Raw genomic sequence first — 18,728 nt, forward strand, 5'->3', positions numbered from 1 at the left:
AATACTGAATAGTAAATTCATTTGACGTACTCATTCAGGTAAAGTACTAACTAATCATTTTTGAATTGATAACACGTCAAACATGATAACACGTATTGTAAATTATAGGAGTTTTAATAACAATTTTGACTGTTATATCTTTGTATGATACCAAATGATAATGATCCATTTAACGCCAAACACTCATAAAATCATAAACTATTAAGGTTTTTGAAAATATATTCTTTAAATAATTTTAAATAGTTCAATTTTTTTAAATTTTTTTTATGACATGATGCTTTTTTAAGTCCTTATTCTAGAGTAAAATATTTTTTGGAGTACCTACTTAAATGCATAACAATTGTATTTTGAACGAATAGCAATAAATATTTAAAGTTTGGATGAGGAAGGGAACCCATAAAATCTAGGTCTACTTATCCGCTCATCTAAACTTTAGATACTTAGATATTAAAACGATTTAAGAGTACGTTACAGTTGTATGTAATGTTTCTGTCTTACAAACGCGTAGCATACTAAATTATTCGATCTGAACAATCCATTTAAGTAGGTATTTAACTCAGTCATGTAACATGTTTAATATTACAGCGAATTTATTTATTATCAAATTTAAAAGTAAGAATATAAACTTGTGAGGTTTACTAGCTTATATTCTTAATTTTTAATTTGATAAATGATAATAGGTAAATTCACTGCAATATTAAACATGACAGAGTTAAATGAATTGTTAAGATCAAATAATTTCTATGCTAGGTATGCGTTTGAAAACGGAGATACTGCATGAGAGTATAATATACGTCGTATCTACTTTTAACTTGATCGAAATTTGATATCTTAAATCGAATAATAATAATACAATTGTGAAATAAATCGAGTTCTTGAGTATCATCTGTTATAATAAAATAATAAGTGTCAATGCGTATACGATTGAGGTTTATTTAGTATTTATTATAAAATACCTACTTGATCGATTTTGACAAAAAAAAAAAAAACAATTGAGAATATTTCAACTGAAAGCAAAACTGAAGCAAAACGGAAATAATAGATATGTATGGCTATATCGGCTATATCTCATACAAAAATAAATGTCTATGTCTTTTAGTGACTGATTAATTCCTCAACCATTGAACTGATCGTGATAATTTAAGTAGGTAGGTACCTAATTGGACCTATAGTAATTGACAAAATTGTTGTACAAAAGCGAGTAACATACAGCTATATAGGTTAAATTTGTTTTTCCGTTATAGTTTTCGCTTTTTTTTATAGTGCGCCTAACATATAATATTATTATACATCTATATTTTAAGTATTTTTTTCTTTTTCATTTATACACAGGCAAATCGATGCAATTGTAACTGTCTAGTGAATGAAAGTTATTTGGATTTATTTATTCGCTTTTGTATACCTTTATTATCAACCTATAACAATTACCTATTGAATCTAGGACATTCCATTTTCATAAAAAAATTAAGTTTACGAACGTTTGTCCTCAATAAATATTAAAATAGGACATATTATGGTCTCCGCGAAGGCTGAAATTATATTAATTGCTTTAGTTTCATTAACAATTTTATTAAAATATTTATCTTGCACGAGCAATTATATGTTTTTTTTTTGTTTTCAAATTATAAAATTTGTAAATATATAGGTATATATTATATATTTACAATAAGTCTAAATGATAATGCAAGTATTTCACAATATATTATATAAAAATAATAAGAAAAAAGTTTTTATGGATATAAATTATAAATATAATATCAAGATTCAAGACTGCAGTAGGCTTATATGAAGAAACCAACCACCTTAACTACCTAGTGTTGGAAACTTTAATCCTTAAATAGCAATTATGCTAATTAGTAATAGGTACATAATTAATTTTTTTATCATATTTCTTAAATATTTAAATGAATTAATACAAAATTATACAATATATACAATTACAAATAATTAAATAAGTTCTCAATTATATATTAATTCAATTACAACAATATTAAAATGTTGTAAAATAGAATTATTTTTATTCATTAAAAATAATAATAATGTAAAATTTGTATACATAAATTCCTACTCAATAAAAAGAATTATAAATTTATTTTTAGGTTAACTTATATATCTATATTTTTCAAATAGTATAAGCTATAAAAATTTTTTCATCTTTATCATATTTAAATTGGTTCTGTGAAAAATAATTTGGTATTTTTAAATTATCATACTATGTGTGTACATATTATGCTGTGTTGTGTGTACAGTGTACTTAATACTAATTAGTAATTATTAACTGTCAGATTGTGTTATCGTATTAAATTTCTGGAAAAGCTATGATTCTTTAAAAAGTAATACATAACAATTAATTTCAATACAAGCAGACCAATCATAAATATATAACTTTGTGGACCCGGATAGCAAGGCACCGGGAACACACTCATAATACCTATTGAACGCTTATGTATACGCCGATCAGCTATGAGGAACAAAATAAAAAACATTTGCCCATAGCCCATAGATTTTTATTAGATCGTTATTTCATTGGTTAGGCTGGGTTAAAATAGTTATTAATTAATTATATTGCTATCCGTTGCAAGTGGATTTCCCACAAATTATATCTTATGTGTAATATAATGCATTGCGGATATCTGTTTATACAAGTTTAATATTAATATACTTTATCAATTTATTATCATATATTCATACAGATAAATGTAAATATTAGGTAAGTAGTTAATAAAAATAATAATTAATTATTAAATCTTAAATATATTGAATATTAATTAGAAAACATACTATATAGTAGGAGGTACCTACTATATTACTACGGTTTTAAAATAATTATATAGTATTCCATACAGGTCATTAGTGTTATGGCTTACTATAAGTACATTACTTAATATAAATAACACTAATTACAGACAAGTATAGCAGAAATCTGTATTCTGTAGATTTTTTTTACTGTATTTTAATTTTAGATATTTTTTCCAATTCATATTAGATTGCAAAACTTGTATAGTTGTATATTATTATTAGGGCACGGATTTAAATGCACTTAAAACCATACAAATATGCTCTAAAAAATAGCCAAAAATGCCCTTAAAAAAATGCATTTTTCTACAAAAATGACCTTAAAAATGAAAATATGACTTTAAAAATGACATATATTTTTTATACAATTTGTAATAAATAAATAAGATTTAATTATTTTTTATTATTTTATTAAAAAAAAAAACTGAACATTTGATTGAAGTTGACTCGTATGTATTTTGGTCGTTCTGGAGAAATATTATTCATTCTAAACATACCAAAATACGTATATATTAAAAATTAAATTCTAAGTAATAGCCTATTGTACTTACTAAATTTTGAGAATTGCATTGAACAATAAGATAAAAACTGAATCGAATAATTTTTTTTTAGATAATATTTTGAATTGGCTAAATTTGTATAGTATATTGAACACATATGCATTAAAAACCAACAAAATGACCCAAAAATGCTAAAAATGCTCTAAAAATGAAAAAATATTGAAATATGCAAAAAAAAGCAAAAAAATGCAAAATAAAAATTTCACCTTTGAAGTCTCTGTTACATGAATCAAATTATAAACTTGGAAAGCATTGTCTAGGATTAATCAAAAAATGATGCATTTTGCATTGGAATCCGGGCCCTAATTATTATCAATATAATCTGAATTATTTCAGTGATATAAATCACAAGTTTAGACATACCAACTGTATAATACAGAGTGATTCAATGATTAACTAAAAAACATGCTCATCCTTTTTTTTTCAATAATGCAATTAGGTATTCAAAATCTAAATTATTAAATGAACTATAAGAGTTTAAAAATTAAGAATACTGAATAAGACCATAACATTTCCATATTTTAAAATTTTTAAGATTTCCTATACTGCTACTAAACAAGTCTACTGTGGAGATATAAACTCAGTTTTTCAAACTATAATCTTTTCTAGGTACTGTGAATTATTTAATATTTATTTTTTCTGAAAATTTTGATGGAAGTTCTATTTATCTGCAATATCAAAGCTAGAAAACAATATTTGAGTTAATTTTATTGTGTTCACGTTCACCTACTAGGTACCTCCTACCTATTTACTAAGGATAATAAGTTCATGATAATGGGCATGGGAGATAGGTATAGGTATGGGGTTATGAAGTCAAGTTGATTTAAAAAAATTATTTATTAACATTCATAATTTGTAAAAATGGTCATAGTGACATAGTTTAATATATAATACATTCAATATTACACATAAATTATACATTTATTTTATATTTTTTTTTTAAATAGATTTTAAGAAATATTACCCTTAATATATCAATGATTGAGGAACTACTCGTTCTAATTTTGAATTAGGTAATAATGGCTATACATATTAACGTTTTCCAAAAAATTATTCACTGAATAATTTATAGTAAAAATTGGGTTCTTATTTGAAAAATAGAAGTTAGAAACGCCTCAAATTACTACTATAAATAATAGAAAATAGCTTTAACTGGTACTCAAAAATACGATCTATTAAAAAACGCAAAAATCAGAATCTGAATAATATTATATTTATAATTAATTTTTATAAGAAAAAATGTGAGTAGGTCGTAGGTAAGCATGTTTGGTGATCACACCGTAAATAAAATAAGTATTATCATTGATTATATATACTATAATATATATAATATAATAATAATATATAAATAAATATATAAATAATATATATAATATATATATATATATATACTATAGTATATATAATCAATGGTATTATGTACAATGTATAAATAGTAGGAATTTGTTATCATACAACAATAATTGCTATTTGCTAAAAAATTATTGTTTATATTTGTGAGAAACCCACATAATAATATAATATTTTAATTTAAATTTATTTTTCATAAATCGTTAAAATCGTTTTAATGTTTTAATAACAAACGGTGGTGAATTACACAATAATTTTTTTATCATAGTGAATTGTATATTTTTATGGTTGGCATGGTAGGGGCCGAGTGGCACGCCTATCATTAAATTACTAACATACAAGCAAGCTAACATTTCATATTTTGGTAAATGATAATATCATTATTGTAACAATAAAATACTGTAATATATTATAGGTTATTATAATATTACATAATACTATAGTAATTAGTTATCATTTTTATAATTACAAATATTATAGTACATTGTTCAATATTCATTGCTCATTGCTCTTTACTCTTTAGTCTTTACCTATTGGCCATTTGTTTCAGAACGACCGATATATAAGTTTTTTGATTCGAAAATTACTCAGTTTCTCGTAATTCATCAGTAAGTATAAACACTTTAATATTTTATGCACATTAATATAAGGTGTATGTAATAATTGTATCATTATGTTTTTGATTGTTGCAAAGGGCGGATTTAATTATTTAAGTTGTTGATATAGTTTATTTAGTATTTATTAAAATAAAAATGATAAATTAGTATAATGTCACTCTTTGCACTTAAAGATAATTTATACATCTGTATTAGACTAAAAATACAGAGATTGCTGTATAAAAATTTTAAGTGTATTAAATAAGTATTACAATACATTTAATACTTATGCTTAGTAACTGTTTTGTTGATGTATCATACAAATATAACAGATTTACTGTATAATACACAACTGAACAAGTAGTGACGAAAAAAACAAATCTAATACTATATTTGTGTGTTTATATTCTGACTCATACAAAATTTAAAGGTGTATAATAACAAGATAGTTGCCATTGGGAAAATATATTTCCGTAATTTGTACAAACAAGTAATAAATACGTCAAATTGTGAAACAAGTTTTGTTTACTTTTAGTATTTTAATTAACAACTAAATAGACATGGATTTTAAATACTATTTTTTTAATAGTTTTTTAAGTATGTATCTGTAATAAATACATTGTTTGTATTAATGTATTATACATTTATCAGACACTTGTATTTACTTCATCGGAATTATACTCACGTGTGTGGTCATCATCTTATTAACATATAACATGACCAACTTATTACTATGAATCCATTTAATGTGTAGTTTTAATATAACAGTTAAACAATGGTTTGACCATTTTATCAAATTTAAAGTCAAGAATATTATCTAGGGTATTTAATGTACATCTACAGTTTTTAAATATAGAAAAACCTGCATTATATTCTTAACTTTATATCTGTGATTAAAGATAAATTCACTGTTATATTAAAAATAACAGTAAAATAAATTCTTCTGTACATCAAATTGGCCATGTGCGTTAATAAGACAAAGACAATACATCATTTTAAGTACTAAATTAGTTTTTGTTAGTAATTATAACCTAATTATATTTAGGAATAAATCTTTGAAGCTTGGTACAAAAGACTTCAGTAAAAAATTCTAAAGAACACAATCATGATATTTAATTTTGAAACTGAGATTTTGTTATTATTAACTTCTGCCATATTAGTACAGAATTTGAAGTTTTAAAAAATTTGTCAAATTATGAAAGAAATATTGAGTTACCTGTGATTAGAGACACTTATAGAACTAATTAAATAAGTTTATACGGTAGGTAATTAAAGACATTAATTAAAAATGTAAACATTTTTTATGACTGAAGTAAATAGTATCTAATTATCACTATAAGTTAAGTCATGACTTAGGCTTAAAATTTCTAGCAAATTCTTATTATTTTTGGTATGTTATAGAACATTGAGAGTAAGATACAAAGTTATAAGATACATTATCTTGATTTTGTATAAGAAACTTTATTTTGCAAATTTATGTGTATTTACAGATTTTAGTATTAATTATAGACTATAAGCTTATTGTTATATAATAAAAGAAATATACAATACAACTTCAATAATGTATACAAAAATTGAAATATTTGATCAAAAACATGTATTTTGATTTTCTATTTGAGGTATATTATCGGTTGTTATCACTAGTCACATTGGACAATTTATTCTATCATTCATTAGTTATTTTTAAAGTAATGTCAGATGCATTGTACCAAAATTATTAGATTCGTCGTTCCTAAGTTTCAGAATTGAACCAAATGCCTATAGTTACTAAATACTATATTATTTATTTAGTGTATCTACTAATTTTTAGCACTATTTTTGTTGTTTTAAGTGTATATTAAAGCATTAAATATGTATTTTTTTACACGCTATAAATTCCTTAACCTGGACATGACTAGATATCATACCTATTAGTGTTATTACTGGTTCCTGGTAATTGTATATATTTAAAAAAAAAATTTCAAAGAAAAATGTTAACATACAAAGATGCCACATAGATATAATTTAGTCTCCGTTTTATACACAAATACAATATAGTGAATTGTTCATGTACAATAACTAATTTTGGTTACAAAAATACAGTTGTCACTAAATCTTTTACAACCAATGCTTGAAGACTGAATTATGTATGTTTACTTCAAAATTAAAATTCTTTTTTTATTATTATTAATTTTTTTAGTATAATGCATTTTTTCTGATGAGTTTACCAATTCTTTAAAATATTAAAAATGTTATTTCATTATCTTAACGTTTTTATGTATTTAATACATCAAGTATTAGAAAAAAAAAACAAAATTATGTTATAACTTGATACAAATAGTTTATTTATTAAATAATGAAAAATATCATTAACTTGTTGGTAAATATGTATTACTCAAAAAAATATGTATATTAAAATGACTTAAAGTATTTGTATCCTGTAAACAATATTTCAATTGCTGTAATAAACTACACTGCGATAACATAACATTTACAAGAATACTAATAACCAAGAATATTTTACCAAAAAAAATCTAAAATGTTTTCTGAATTTTTCAGAGTTAACAAGTTGTTTATACCAAGCCTCAAATAAATGACAAGCTACTATTCAGTGAATGTTATTTTAACCAAATTTAGCTATTTATATATGCATTTATTGATATTAAGTTGTAGGCTTAGTTATAAGTTATGTATATTTTTAAAAGCAAAGTCATTATGGTGTCTCCTTTAGATATTTATGGACTATTACTTACTATTTAAATTTTTATCAATAATAGTATGTATTATGTATCATTTGTTATTCTTAGATATTATTAGTTATTTACTTATAATTATTCACTGTGGATATTCTATAGTTTAGTTAAAATTTATAAAATTAGATCTATCAGTGCATGAAAATGCATTTTAATTGAGTTAACCAGGTCAACAATTACAATATTTTAACTAGTTAATGTATGTGTTGACAGACAAATTACTCTCAAATACACAAAACATATCAATTGTATTTTCTACTGCACTTTTATGAACGCATATAACTAATATCTCATCTAATGGGTTCACTTTCCAGCAAAATACATTCACCAACTCAAGTTATGGCTGCTACACAATTTGTTAAAGATGCTATCGCGCATGATCCTATTGTCATATTCTCAAAATCGGACTGTGGTTATTGTCAGATGGCTAAAGAAGTAAATATTTTAAATAATTATACAATAAGACTAATAATAAATTATCTTTTATTACATTTTAAAATAGTGTTTTGACAAGTTGAAAGCTACTTACAAATCCATCGATTTAGATAAGAGAGAAGACATGGATGATATTCAAGATGCTTTAGAAGGAATAACTGGTGCCCGTTCGGTAAAATTATTGACACTATTAATTAATAATAAATTAATAGAAAAAAATATTAATTTAATATGGTTCATTATGTTATAGGTGCCGCGGGTTTTTGTAAATGGTGTATTTATTGGTGGTGGCTCTGATGTAAGAAAAATGTCTCAAAATGGCAAGTTGGAAGAGCTCCTAAAAAAATAACTATATAACTAGAATAAACATACTTGAATTAGAAACAACATTTTAGTCTAAATAAATATACATATGTTTACTGTTTTCCGAGAATAATGTTTATTTCAAAATAACTCAATGTCCTAGTATAAAATTTTTAACTTAAATTATTTGTACTGTTTTTTTTTTAAAAATTTAAATGTAATAAATGTCAAGTATAAAAAAAGAAAATGGATTATACAGTATAGTTTTTTTTTATCAGATTTGTGCATCCCTGCCATCATTTGGGGGTTCGACAACATCATTATGAATGGCAGCCAACATTGATTCTATGTCCAAATGATCTGCTGTTCCGGATTCATTGCCTTCTATTGCCATATCACTCATATCTACATTTGCAACAGGCATTTCTTGATTAACTTCCATAAGTTCGTTTTGTTCAGACATATTTTCACAAGTATTTTGTGTTTCTTCTGGCTTAGCAACAGTTGAATCATCATCAACTGGTAGATTATCATTTAACAACATATTTGTGTCCATAGAGTTTTTGTCGATTAAATGATTTCCACCATCTTCTTTCTTAATTATAGCTTGTTGATTATCTGCAGAATTTAATGCATCTGTTTGAAAAACTGGTGCATTATCTGTAGTAGCTTCAGATTCCTTTTCCTAAAAAAATTAAAAAAAAAGATAGTGGATTTTAACATTTTGTAAATAATAATTAGTTAAACCTCAGTTGTTGAAGATGGTTGTTGGTTATGATCCTTCTGAATGTGTTCAAGGCAATCAAATCTGCTATCATAAGATGCAGAACACACTTGACATCTGTACAATCTTTTTTTCTGTTGTGGTTGCTGCTGCTGCTGTTGTTGTTGCTGCTGCTGCTGCTGTTGCTAACATTGAAACAAAACACAACTTTTAAGAATCATAAAAAAGTATAACAATATGTTAAATAAGGTTCATTATGATTTATTAGTGATATAAAAGATATTTATTAAAGGTGTTTAATAACTCAATTTTTGTAAATTACTAATTTAAGTTATTGTTATATAAGATATAATAATTAAATCCTTCAATTTAAAACCAATTTTCATCAATTAACCAATAAATTGTTTAGATCTTGGCAGAATGAATAGTTGAAATAATTTCAGTATTTAAATTAATTACTTTTCAGAATATTACAATTATTTTAATAAAATTCAAAAACAATATAAATAATATACCTATATCTATTTTGCGCACTATGTTTTATAAATCTAATAAAATTATTTTAGAACAAATTATTTGCATTAGTGAATTGTGCAAAATTTTTTAAAATGCACAGTTGTATATTATATATTTTATTACCTGGGTTACTGTCTTAGTTGCAACTGATTGATTAGAATTCTCACCATCTTTTTTTTTTAAATGAGAACGCATATGGAAACTGAAATATAAATAAAAATAAAATATTTGCGTTAAAAACTATATAATGTACATACCGAACATGACCAAGATCTTTGGATTGGAATGTACAAAAACCACATTTGTAAATTTTCATTTTAGAAGCGTTGTCTTGTTTTGATTTTAACGGAGTACTACTAGAGGATGGTTCTCTAACTGTCAAACCACTAGGAACTTTTCTTTGACCAACTTCTAAGTCATCAGTTCGTAAGTGCCCATTAACAATCTAAGATAAAATAAAAAATAGTTAGATTTACTGGAAGTGAACATACAATAAAACAAAATAAATTTTTACATTAACAGATTTAACAGGCTGATCAGCAGGCACTAATCCATATTTCTTTTGTACAGATGCTAACATTGCATTTTTAACAAGTTTCAAATCATTTTCGAGCTTGTCCATATGGTTTAAAAGAGATGTGCATTTCTTGCACATATGATCAGCGGGAGTTACAATAATGACAAATTCTTCTCCAACAAGTTCACCTATCTTTTCAGGATACGGTGAATTAGTGTGCGGTGTAATGCTTGAACACACGCGTGTTCGTTCCCCATACAATTTAACATCACAAATAAAACAAACTGCCATTGTATCTGAAAAATAACATATTGTTAAGAAAATTAATTTTTAGCTTAGTAATAGTATCTATATAATATAAAGTAATTAATAATTATACTAATTAAAAATTTGGCCTATGTTTTTTATTGATATTTTTACTATTGCAAGATAGAGCAAAACTAGGTACATTAATAACTAAGCAAAGTAGTATAAATTAATAACTGTTAAAATTGGAATCAATTATCATATTGTGTGATATAGTCAAAAAATGAAATTGGCATCTGTGAGGTTTAGCAATTCTTATTATAATCAAAGCATCAACTGTGTTTTTACTCATGGTTATTTTGTAAAACTTCTTCAAAATAGTATACTTGGTTTAGATTTTTGACCATATGCAAGCAGTGTTGCTGAGCATACACTTTAAGTAGTTTAATTGGATCGCCTTATAAATCTAGTGGGTGGGTTAAATAATAAAATACAGCTAAGTGCCAAGTTTGTGCTATAATTTTATTTAACACAAGGATGTCATTATTTAATGCTAATAATTTATATTTGAATTGGTATATTTAATTATAGCTATTTTAAATTATTATTTACTTACAAAAGCATTTCTTAAATATATTTTATTTTTGTACAAAAATTATGTCTTGTAAATAATAAAATAAATCCTGTATGATTTAAACATGTTAATATAATGCAATATGTGAAGTAGGTATTTACTCAATTATAAAAATAAAAAAATATCGTCTTCATAGGTAATATAATTTAATATAGGTAGTCTTTTTTTTTGTTTAAGATAAACCAAGATATTTTTTACAATGGTCAAGTTTTGATGTGATTATATAGATATGTATTAATATCTTTAATAACTGCCTATTTTCAATTTTATAATTGTTTCAAAGAAAAAAAATATTACTGGGGTTTCATTCACAAATTTTAATTTTTGTAATAATATTGATTCTATAAAAATAATTCAAGGGACAATTTTTTTCTCTTTACATTCTTATAAAGCACGTAAAAACACTCATTTTGAAAATAAAATTCAAAATAGTTGATAGGTTGCTAAACTAGAATTATGCCAAATAATTAATTACTATTAGCAGTGGTAGCTTGTGATGTTCACATAAAGTTGACTACAAAATGTTAATAAGATTCATATGTAAAAAAATATTAATTTTGCTACAGGTACATATTATATAAAAAATAAACCTATTTATCTAAATTAAATTTATTTTTTAATTTTTTACCATGTTAATATAAAAAAAAATTTGAAAAAATATTGTATTATTTGAGCTATACAATTATTACACAAATAAAATTAATCAATTACTTATTAATGAGGATTGGTGGTTATTTGATTATACAACAATACTATTTTATTCTGTATTTATATTAAATTGTCAATTTAGTAGTTATTAGTTGACTTAACACATTATGTGCTCCAAACAACTATATATTAATAACCGACATGTCAATAAAATAGCTAATACTTCTATGACTGCTTGGAGCACAAAAAATGAGTGCTCTATGAATTATTTTTATAATTTATGACAAGAATAATTTTTTTAGCCGATTCGTTCCGATGTGTTCTTGTGTACTATAGCATGAGCCATTTATTATATCATAGTATCCAGGGTTTCACTACTATTTAAAACAGGAGATGTAAGCATTCTATAGTGATTGATGGCAATATGTAGTAATTTAAATATTAAAAAACTAGTGTAATTATAGTACCTAATATATTAATATACTTAGGTATTGTATTTATTACTTATAATTCAAAGAACAAAACCACTATAAGACATACAAAATAATATTTAAATTAGGTAGGCAAGAAGTTATTGTTTTATAATATATAAGGTGTCAAGCAGGTCAGTGTTATAGTATAAGATTAATCAATGATAAACCATTTATGCGAAAATAGATTTTGAGCAAGATGGTCTTATAAATTAAAAATTTAATAACAACATTTTTTTATAATTTTAAATATACTTATATAAAAATTATGTTTTTAGGTTTTTAATAATTTTGTGCAGATATCAAGATCATATAAATTAATTATTGACATTTAAAAAAAAAATCAATTCTTTAAATAGTTAAAAGAAATAAAAATAAAATGATAACTTAACATTTAATGAAAATTTATGTACCTCATTATACAGTAATTTGTTTTAAAAATACAAATAAAAAAAAAAAAAAAAAAACTAGGAAGAAATAGTTGTCCCTACAGGTAAATATTTGTTATAGAAATTTAAACTTTGAACTCATATTCAAATACAAAATATAGAATTAACGCTTAAAAAATAATGTAACTAATTCTTTGATAATTTTCAACTGAGAATTAAATTATTTATTACTTAGTGTTAACCTTTCAAGCATTTTTACCCATTCATAAATTATTGACATTAATAAAAAAAAAAAATTAAAAGCTTAAAAAACTAAAAATATTTTGAAAATTATATTATACTTAAAATAAAATATTAAGTGAAAATTTTTTATTGTTCTATCTTTCATGCTATATACAGCAGGGCACCGTGGCTAACTTGGTGCCTCTAAAAGGGCACCGCGGAAAAAAAAGTTTGGGAACCGCTGGTTTATGTTGTTCAGTTTTGGGCCTAGGATTCTAAAAATGTTTCAAATATGATACCTCGACCAGTCGAGTTACTATAATTTTAGTGAAAAATCTCTCAGTTACATAATCGATTATTATTTTTACTCAATTATGCCCATCACTAATAATAGTGAAAAATACTGAAACATGAAACGGAGAGAATTTACATAAGTTTGCACAAACAACCTTAAAATTGATTTTAAGTATTGAATTATTATTATGCCAAATTATATTAAATACAATAATAATAATCATGTTAAAATACATTAACTACAAAAAATGTTTTCTAAATCCTAACATATACTAAGTATTATACATCATATAAAATAATATATATCCAATATAAAATGATAAAACATAACTTATTTTTTTGTAAATATTTAAAACATACAGTTTAAACAAACAAAATAGGTACTAGGTAATAGCGCAAGGATGAATAGTATAAGTGGATTTTAATAGTGACCAAGTCCAACCTTTAAGCAGTGATAAAGCATAGATATTACATGGGTAAGGTATAATATAAAAATAAATTATCAATTTTTTAAGATATAAACTATACTAATAAATATAATAGGTATGGATAAGTTGCAAATTGTGAAGTATTAATGAGAAGTAATATTCAATAGGCATAGTTGACAAAAAACAATTATAAGACATTAGTCATTGATAACAGTGAGACATGTCTTTAACATTATGCTGCACATTTCCAAACCTTTGAGCACAAGTCACCAGATAATCACTACAAATAGGAATGACAAAATGGAATCTCGATATTTGTATAATTTTTAGATAAATGAAAATGGAATACAGATATGTAATGGATAATTAATTAATTGAATTTAACAACTCACAAATTTTTATTCTTGATGACAATTGTACCTACTAAATCTTAGATATTCTAAATTTTAATTTTGAAAAAATGTCTTAAAATTAAAATGAATAATGAGATTGTGTCGTTTATTATGAAATTTGACGATCCACTGCTGAATTGAATACAATATTATGATTAACTTTTCATGAACTTAATTATTAATGTTTATAAATTAAGTATCGACAATTGATTAAAAAAGTTATCAATACTTGGGCGTGGGATGAACATTACATACTTACACGTTCGTTTGAATTCAACTTAAAAACGCATGTAGTATAGTAATGATTAACAACAAAACCATGTAGAAGAGTTTAGTACAAAATACACGTTGGATAGTAAATTAATACATAAGTAGTGTATATAAGAAAATAAACTGAACTGCTGTTAAATTGATTTTAAATTGTTACTCACCTTAGTAGAATTCACTGAGCGGCATCCAAACCGTGAAAAAGGTTAAAAAAAAAATTTTAGAACGAGCCTGATGCGGAGTAACCGCTGATCGGCCGATCCCTTGGAAAATGACGGTTCACAGAAAACGAAAAAATCTTCAAGTGTAAACTGAGTAAACCCTAAACTAAAAGTACTTGATCAAGTAAACTGCCGCGAAAGCCGGTCGTCAGACGCCGGTGCCCAGTACTCGGTAACCGGTAGACGGTAACAGACGCAGAATGTAACAGCCAACAGCAAAATTCTAAAAGGCGCAGAATGGTCGATGAATTCCTCAATTTCGGACCCTATATATGACAAACCAGGTATGCGGTTGCTTAGTAAACAAACATCATAAACTGACAAAATAAGCGTTACCAATAGAACCACAATGATTTGTTCATATCGATCATAAATGAGCGCACTGTATATTTGTGTTATCATATTATTTATGCTATTATCAATATCGTATATCGAGCTGCGAAATTGTTGTTTTTTACTTTTTAATGGTGAGTGGCAAGTGTCTGGTGGTAACGTGCTCATTGACTCGCTACTCACATGTTCACTTTACTGTTTTTAAACTAAGGTAACTCAAATTTCGAAAATGGACTACGCTCCGACCTCCGTACCGTCAACGATAGCCAAAATGTAAGTATCACTTATCCCATTTCCTTAAAACTAACAATAAATTTAAAATTTGCAGTTATTTACAATTTTGTCTTTTTGTGTTATTATAGATTATGTTGCCAGTGTGGTGTGACTATGGAGCCAAATCCGGCTAACATGTGTGTTTCTTGTCTTCGTATACATGTAGATATCACACAAGATATACCCAAACAAGGGACATTGCAATTTTGTCGTAATTGTGAACGATATCTACAACCTCCATTCGAATGGATATCCTGTGCACTTGAATCTAAGGAACTGTTGGGACTATGCTTGCGTAAACTTAAAGCATTGAATAAAGTGAAACTAGTTGATGCTGGATTTATTTGGACTGAACCTCATTCCAAACGTATTAAGGTTAAAATAAATTGTAGAAATAATAAAAAATGATCTTAAATTTTGAACTAAATTTTAGGTAAAACTTACTGTGCATGGAGAAGTGATGAGTGGCATGACTCTTCAGCAAGTGTTTGTGGTTGAATTTACTATTGCAAATCAAATGTGTGATGATTGTCATAGGTCTGAAGCTCAAGATTATTGGCGTGCTTTAGTAAGTATCTTATAAAATTAATGAAAATAAAATTTTAAGTTGATTTTTAAGGTTATTATCATTGATCATTTTGATATTAAATACATTTTTATATCTATTACCTGCTATTATTATAATTAATATAGTATTAAAAGTTATAAAAATTATGATCATAGGTTCAAGTTCGACAAAAATCAGATAACAAGAAAACATTTTATTACTTAGAACAGTTAATGTTGAAACATAAGGCACATCAAAATACATTATCTATAAAACCAGAATCAAGTAAAATATAATAATTTTTTAATTACTTCTAAATAGCACAAAATATTATTGGTATTAATATTTTATTATCTATTTCAGATGGTTTAGATTTTTTTTATTCAACTGAATCACAAGCTCGTAAGCTTGTGGATTTCATGTCTGCTGTGTTGCCTTGCCGATATCAGCATTCTAAAAAGTTGTTATCACATGATATTCACAGTAATACTTATAATTACAAATTCACATACAGGTATTTTTGTAACTATCAAGGTACTGGTGTATAATCTTTCTTGATATGGTAGAAAAAAAGTTTTTCTATTTTATTAATTGTATTTTTTTTTTTAATGTCATTTTTTTCAGTGGTAGAGATCTGCTAGTTTAAATTATATTTTATAATGTTATTAATTATTTTATGTGTAAAGTAAAATAAGGTATAATAAGTTGAAAATCCTTAACTGTAAAATTAAATAGAGTATATATTTTTATAAATAAATTATTATTAATATAATCAATAAATAAAATTTTCAAAATTAATTATTAGTTACTCAATAGACTTATTAAGATATTTTTCAGTTCAATCATAAACAGCATAGTTTATGTCTATATAATATGCAATATCATTAGTGTTACTGCTAGGTAAAACATACTTAGAGAATAAGGTTTTTGTTGCCTTAATTAAATATGTGTTGTAAGGCAAATTTTTAATTAAAAATAAGACATTACTAAAGAATTATAAATGATACTTATCAGATACAGAGAATTATTTAGTTCCTATATAGAGATTTTACACCAGTAATTTAAATTTTTGATTATTATCTAGTTTGAGTTGCTTCTAAAAATTAAATTTATTTTTATTTTCTAGCGTAGAAATTGTTCCCGTCATGAAGGATAGTGTTGTTTGCTTGTCTAAAAGACTTAGTCAGCAATTAGGAGGAATCAGTCCTCTCTGTATTGTATATAGAGTAACTAACTCTATTAAGCTGATTGATCCTTCTACCGCCCAATGTAAATTTTGATATATTTCCATTCTTTGGAATTATGTTATAACTATACTATAATGGTAGATTATATTATTTTTAGTGGCTGAGGTGAGTAGTTCTGCATATTGGAGGGATAGTTTTCAAAGTATATTCAAAAGTAAACAATTAACAGAATATACTGTAATGGATATTGAACCAATCATGGAAAAAGACAGAGTACAATTCCCAGGTCAAGGCCAGCTTTCATACAAAGTAAGTGTATTAATAGTCATAATATGATTCTTCATAAAATGAAGAAATAAAAGCTGTCAGTCAAAACAATTTTGTTAATTAAGATAAGTTTCATATTTACTTGTTTATTAATAAATAATAATGATTTGATTTCCTTATAATAATTGTTTAATTTAAAATTATAAGATAGTAGTTATTTGTTATCTAATAGCTTTAAGTAGTAAAAAAAAAATAAAATATGCTTTTATTAATATTAGATAATTCTGTCTTTTTTTCATCATAAGCATATTTAAACATTTTTATTAGTTCAAACTTAAGATTTAAATTTACTACTGTAAATTTTTAATTGCCAGTTATAAACTATTAATTATTTTCATTATATTTTAAGAATTTTTATTATTAAAATATTTGATTTTAAATCAGTATTTAAATGTATTATTTAGCATATGTTGGCTGATGTATGGGTGGTTAGATCTTGTGATTTGGGATTGACAACAGACACTATACATTGCCGGTCACATTTAGGACACTTACTAAAACCAATGGACACAGTTTTGGGTTATGCTATTGCTGATAGTAATGTTAATGATAGCAATTTTGATAAATTGCCGAAAACATCATTGCCAGATGTAATACTTATAAAGAAAAATTATTGTGACCGTGCAAGGCATCGCAAACGTACCTGGAAATTGAAACGAATGACCACAGATACAGAAATCAATTTTGAAAGTGATAATAAGTCAGTATCTCATTTTAATAATTACAATTATAAATTTAATAATATTAATAATAAATATTTAGTGACATGGATGAATTTATGGACGATTTGGAAGAGGATAAAGATTTAAGGCAAAATATTAATATTTACAAAAATCCAGATGTCAATGTTGAATCTGCTGTGGAAGATGATGATGATGATGATGCACCACATATTGGTCTTGAAGAGATGATGGAAGATTTGTGTATTTATGAAGATGATGTAATGGAAGTATATGAGTAAAAAAATTTCTTTTTTCATTATATGAATTTACAGTGTTTAATAAAATCACATTGTTACAAGATTTATTATATTTCATTCTAGTATATAATTAAACTTTTGTTAAATATTTACATTTGGAAAAGTTTTTTATAAAACAATAAATAGTATTCAGTTATTATTATCAAATTTTTGATATTTAAATAAATTAATATATTTTTATACCATGATATGTACATTAATCATTATTGATAAATGTAAATATTATAAAATAAGGTCAATTGTTTTGATTAATTAATAAAAATTATAAAAAATTATTAATCTATAACCTTAATATTTTATAAATTATATTATATCGTATAGTGTACCTACACTGTACACTAT

The 18,728-nt window shown here is 24.8% G+C and overlaps 4 protein-coding genes across 5 annotated transcripts; 2 read left to right on the plus strand and 2 right to left on the minus strand.

The window, feature by feature from the left end:
- The first annotated feature begins 5,133 nt into the window (after nt 1-5,133).
- Nucleotides 5,134-8,902, plus strand: LOC112597958 (glutaredoxin-2, mitochondrial-like). 2 transcript variants are annotated; one of them, XM_025344223.1, is made up of 4 exons: nt 5,134-5,314; nt 8,248-8,469; nt 8,537-8,641; nt 8,720-8,902. In XM_025344223.1, exons 2-4 carry the CDS (start codon nt 8,332-8,334, stop codon nt 8,816-8,818), a joined length of 342 nt encoding a protein of 113 aa, XP_025200008.1. In that variant the 5' UTR covers nt 5,134-5,314; nt 8,248-8,331; the 3' UTR covers nt 8,819-8,902. The 2 variants fall into 2 exon arrangements, with proteins under 2 accessions (XP_025200008.1, XP_025200009.1); XM_025344224.1 differs by having other exon boundaries at nt 5,138-5,314; nt 8,349-8,469.
- A 72-nt stretch (nt 8,903-8,974) lies between these two features.
- Nucleotides 8,975-14,901, minus strand: LOC112597986 (putative uncharacterized protein DDB_G0274435). Its single transcript, XM_025344273.1, has 6 exons — nt 14,684-14,901; nt 10,527-10,825; nt 10,270-10,457; nt 10,136-10,214; nt 9,520-9,681; nt 8,975-9,457 (listed from the first exon to the last, which is right to left on the minus strand). The coding sequence occupies exons 2-6, from the start codon at nt 10,818-10,820 to the stop codon at nt 9,047-9,049; spliced, it is 1,134 nt and encodes a 377-aa protein (XP_025200058.1). The 5' UTR covers nt 10,821-10,825; nt 14,684-14,901; the 3' UTR covers nt 8,975-9,046.
- On the minus strand, nt 14,824-15,241 carry LOC112597987. The gene is made up of 2 exons (XM_025344274.1): nt 15,077-15,241; nt 14,824-15,006 (listed from the first exon to the last, which is right to left on the minus strand). The coding sequence occupies exons 1-2, from the start codon at nt 15,239-15,241 to the stop codon at nt 14,842-14,844; spliced, it is 330 nt and encodes a 109-aa protein (XP_025200059.1). The 3' UTR covers nt 14,824-14,841.
- On the plus strand, nt 15,209-18,429 carry LOC112597985 (60S ribosomal export protein NMD3). The gene is made up of 9 exons (XM_025344272.1): nt 15,209-15,346; nt 15,436-15,721; nt 15,780-15,914; nt 16,070-16,178; nt 16,257-16,407; nt 17,020-17,162; nt 17,238-17,389; nt 17,812-18,107; nt 18,170-18,429. The coding sequence occupies exons 1-9, from the start codon at nt 15,303-15,305 to the stop codon at nt 18,366-18,368; spliced, it is 1,515 nt and encodes a 504-aa protein (XP_025200057.1). The 5' UTR covers nt 15,209-15,302; the 3' UTR covers nt 18,369-18,429.
- Nucleotides 18,430-18,728: the final 299 nt, after the last annotated feature.

This window comes from Melanaphis sacchari, unplaced genomic scaffold (assembly GCF_002803265.2).
Source record: "Melanaphis sacchari strain LSU unplaced genomic scaffold, SCAv2.0 Contig44_pilon_pilon, whole genome shotgun sequence".
In the NCBI taxonomy this organism is placed as follows: domain Eukaryota; kingdom Metazoa; phylum Arthropoda; class Insecta; order Hemiptera; family Aphididae; genus Melanaphis; species Melanaphis sacchari.

Excerpts from the sequence above, each read along its gene's own strand:
- LOC112597986 (XM_025344273.1), bottom strand. The coding sequence starts at position 10,820 with ATGGCAGTTTGTTTTATTTGTGATGTTAAATTGTATGGGGAACGAACA. Across the intron at positions 10,458-10,526 it reads AGCCTGTTAAATCTGTTAAT|ATTGTTAATGGGCACTTACG; the intron begins GTAAAAATTTAT and ends ATTTTATCTTAG. Across the intron at positions 10,215-10,269 it reads AAAGATCTTGGTCATGTTCG|TTTCCATATGCGTTCTCATT; the intron begins GTATGTACATTA and ends TTTATATTTCAG.
- LOC112597987 (XM_025344274.1), bottom strand. The coding sequence starts at position 15,241 with ATGAGCACGTTACCACCAGACACTTGCCACTCACCATTAAAAAGTAAA. Across the intron at positions 15,007-15,076 it reads AAATCATTGTGGTTCTATTG|GGTCCGAAATTGAGGAATTC; the intron begins GTAACGCTTATT and ends TGTCATATATAG.
- LOC112597958 (XM_025344223.1), top strand. The coding sequence starts at position 8,332 with ATGGGTTCACTTTCCAGCAAAATACATTCACCAACTCAAGTTATGGCT. Across the intron at positions 8,470-8,536 it reads ATTGTCAGATGGCTAAAGAA|TGTTTTGACAAGTTGAAAGC; the intron begins GTAAATATTTTA and ends ATTTTAAAATAG. Across the intron at positions 8,642-8,719 it reads GAATAACTGGTGCCCGTTCG|GTGCCGCGGGTTTTTGTAAA; the intron begins GTAAAATTATTG and ends ATTATGTTATAG.
- LOC112597985 (XM_025344272.1), top strand. The coding sequence starts at position 15,303 with ATGGACTACGCTCCGACCTCCGTACCGTCAACGATAGCCAAAAT. Across the intron at positions 15,347-15,435 it reads CCGTCAACGATAGCCAAAAT|ATTATGTTGCCAGTGTGGTG; the intron begins GTAAGTATCACT and ends GTGTTATTATAG. Across the intron at positions 15,915-16,069 it reads AAGATTATTGGCGTGCTTTA|GTTCAAGTTCGACAAAAATC; the intron begins GTAAGTATCTTA and ends TTATGATCATAG.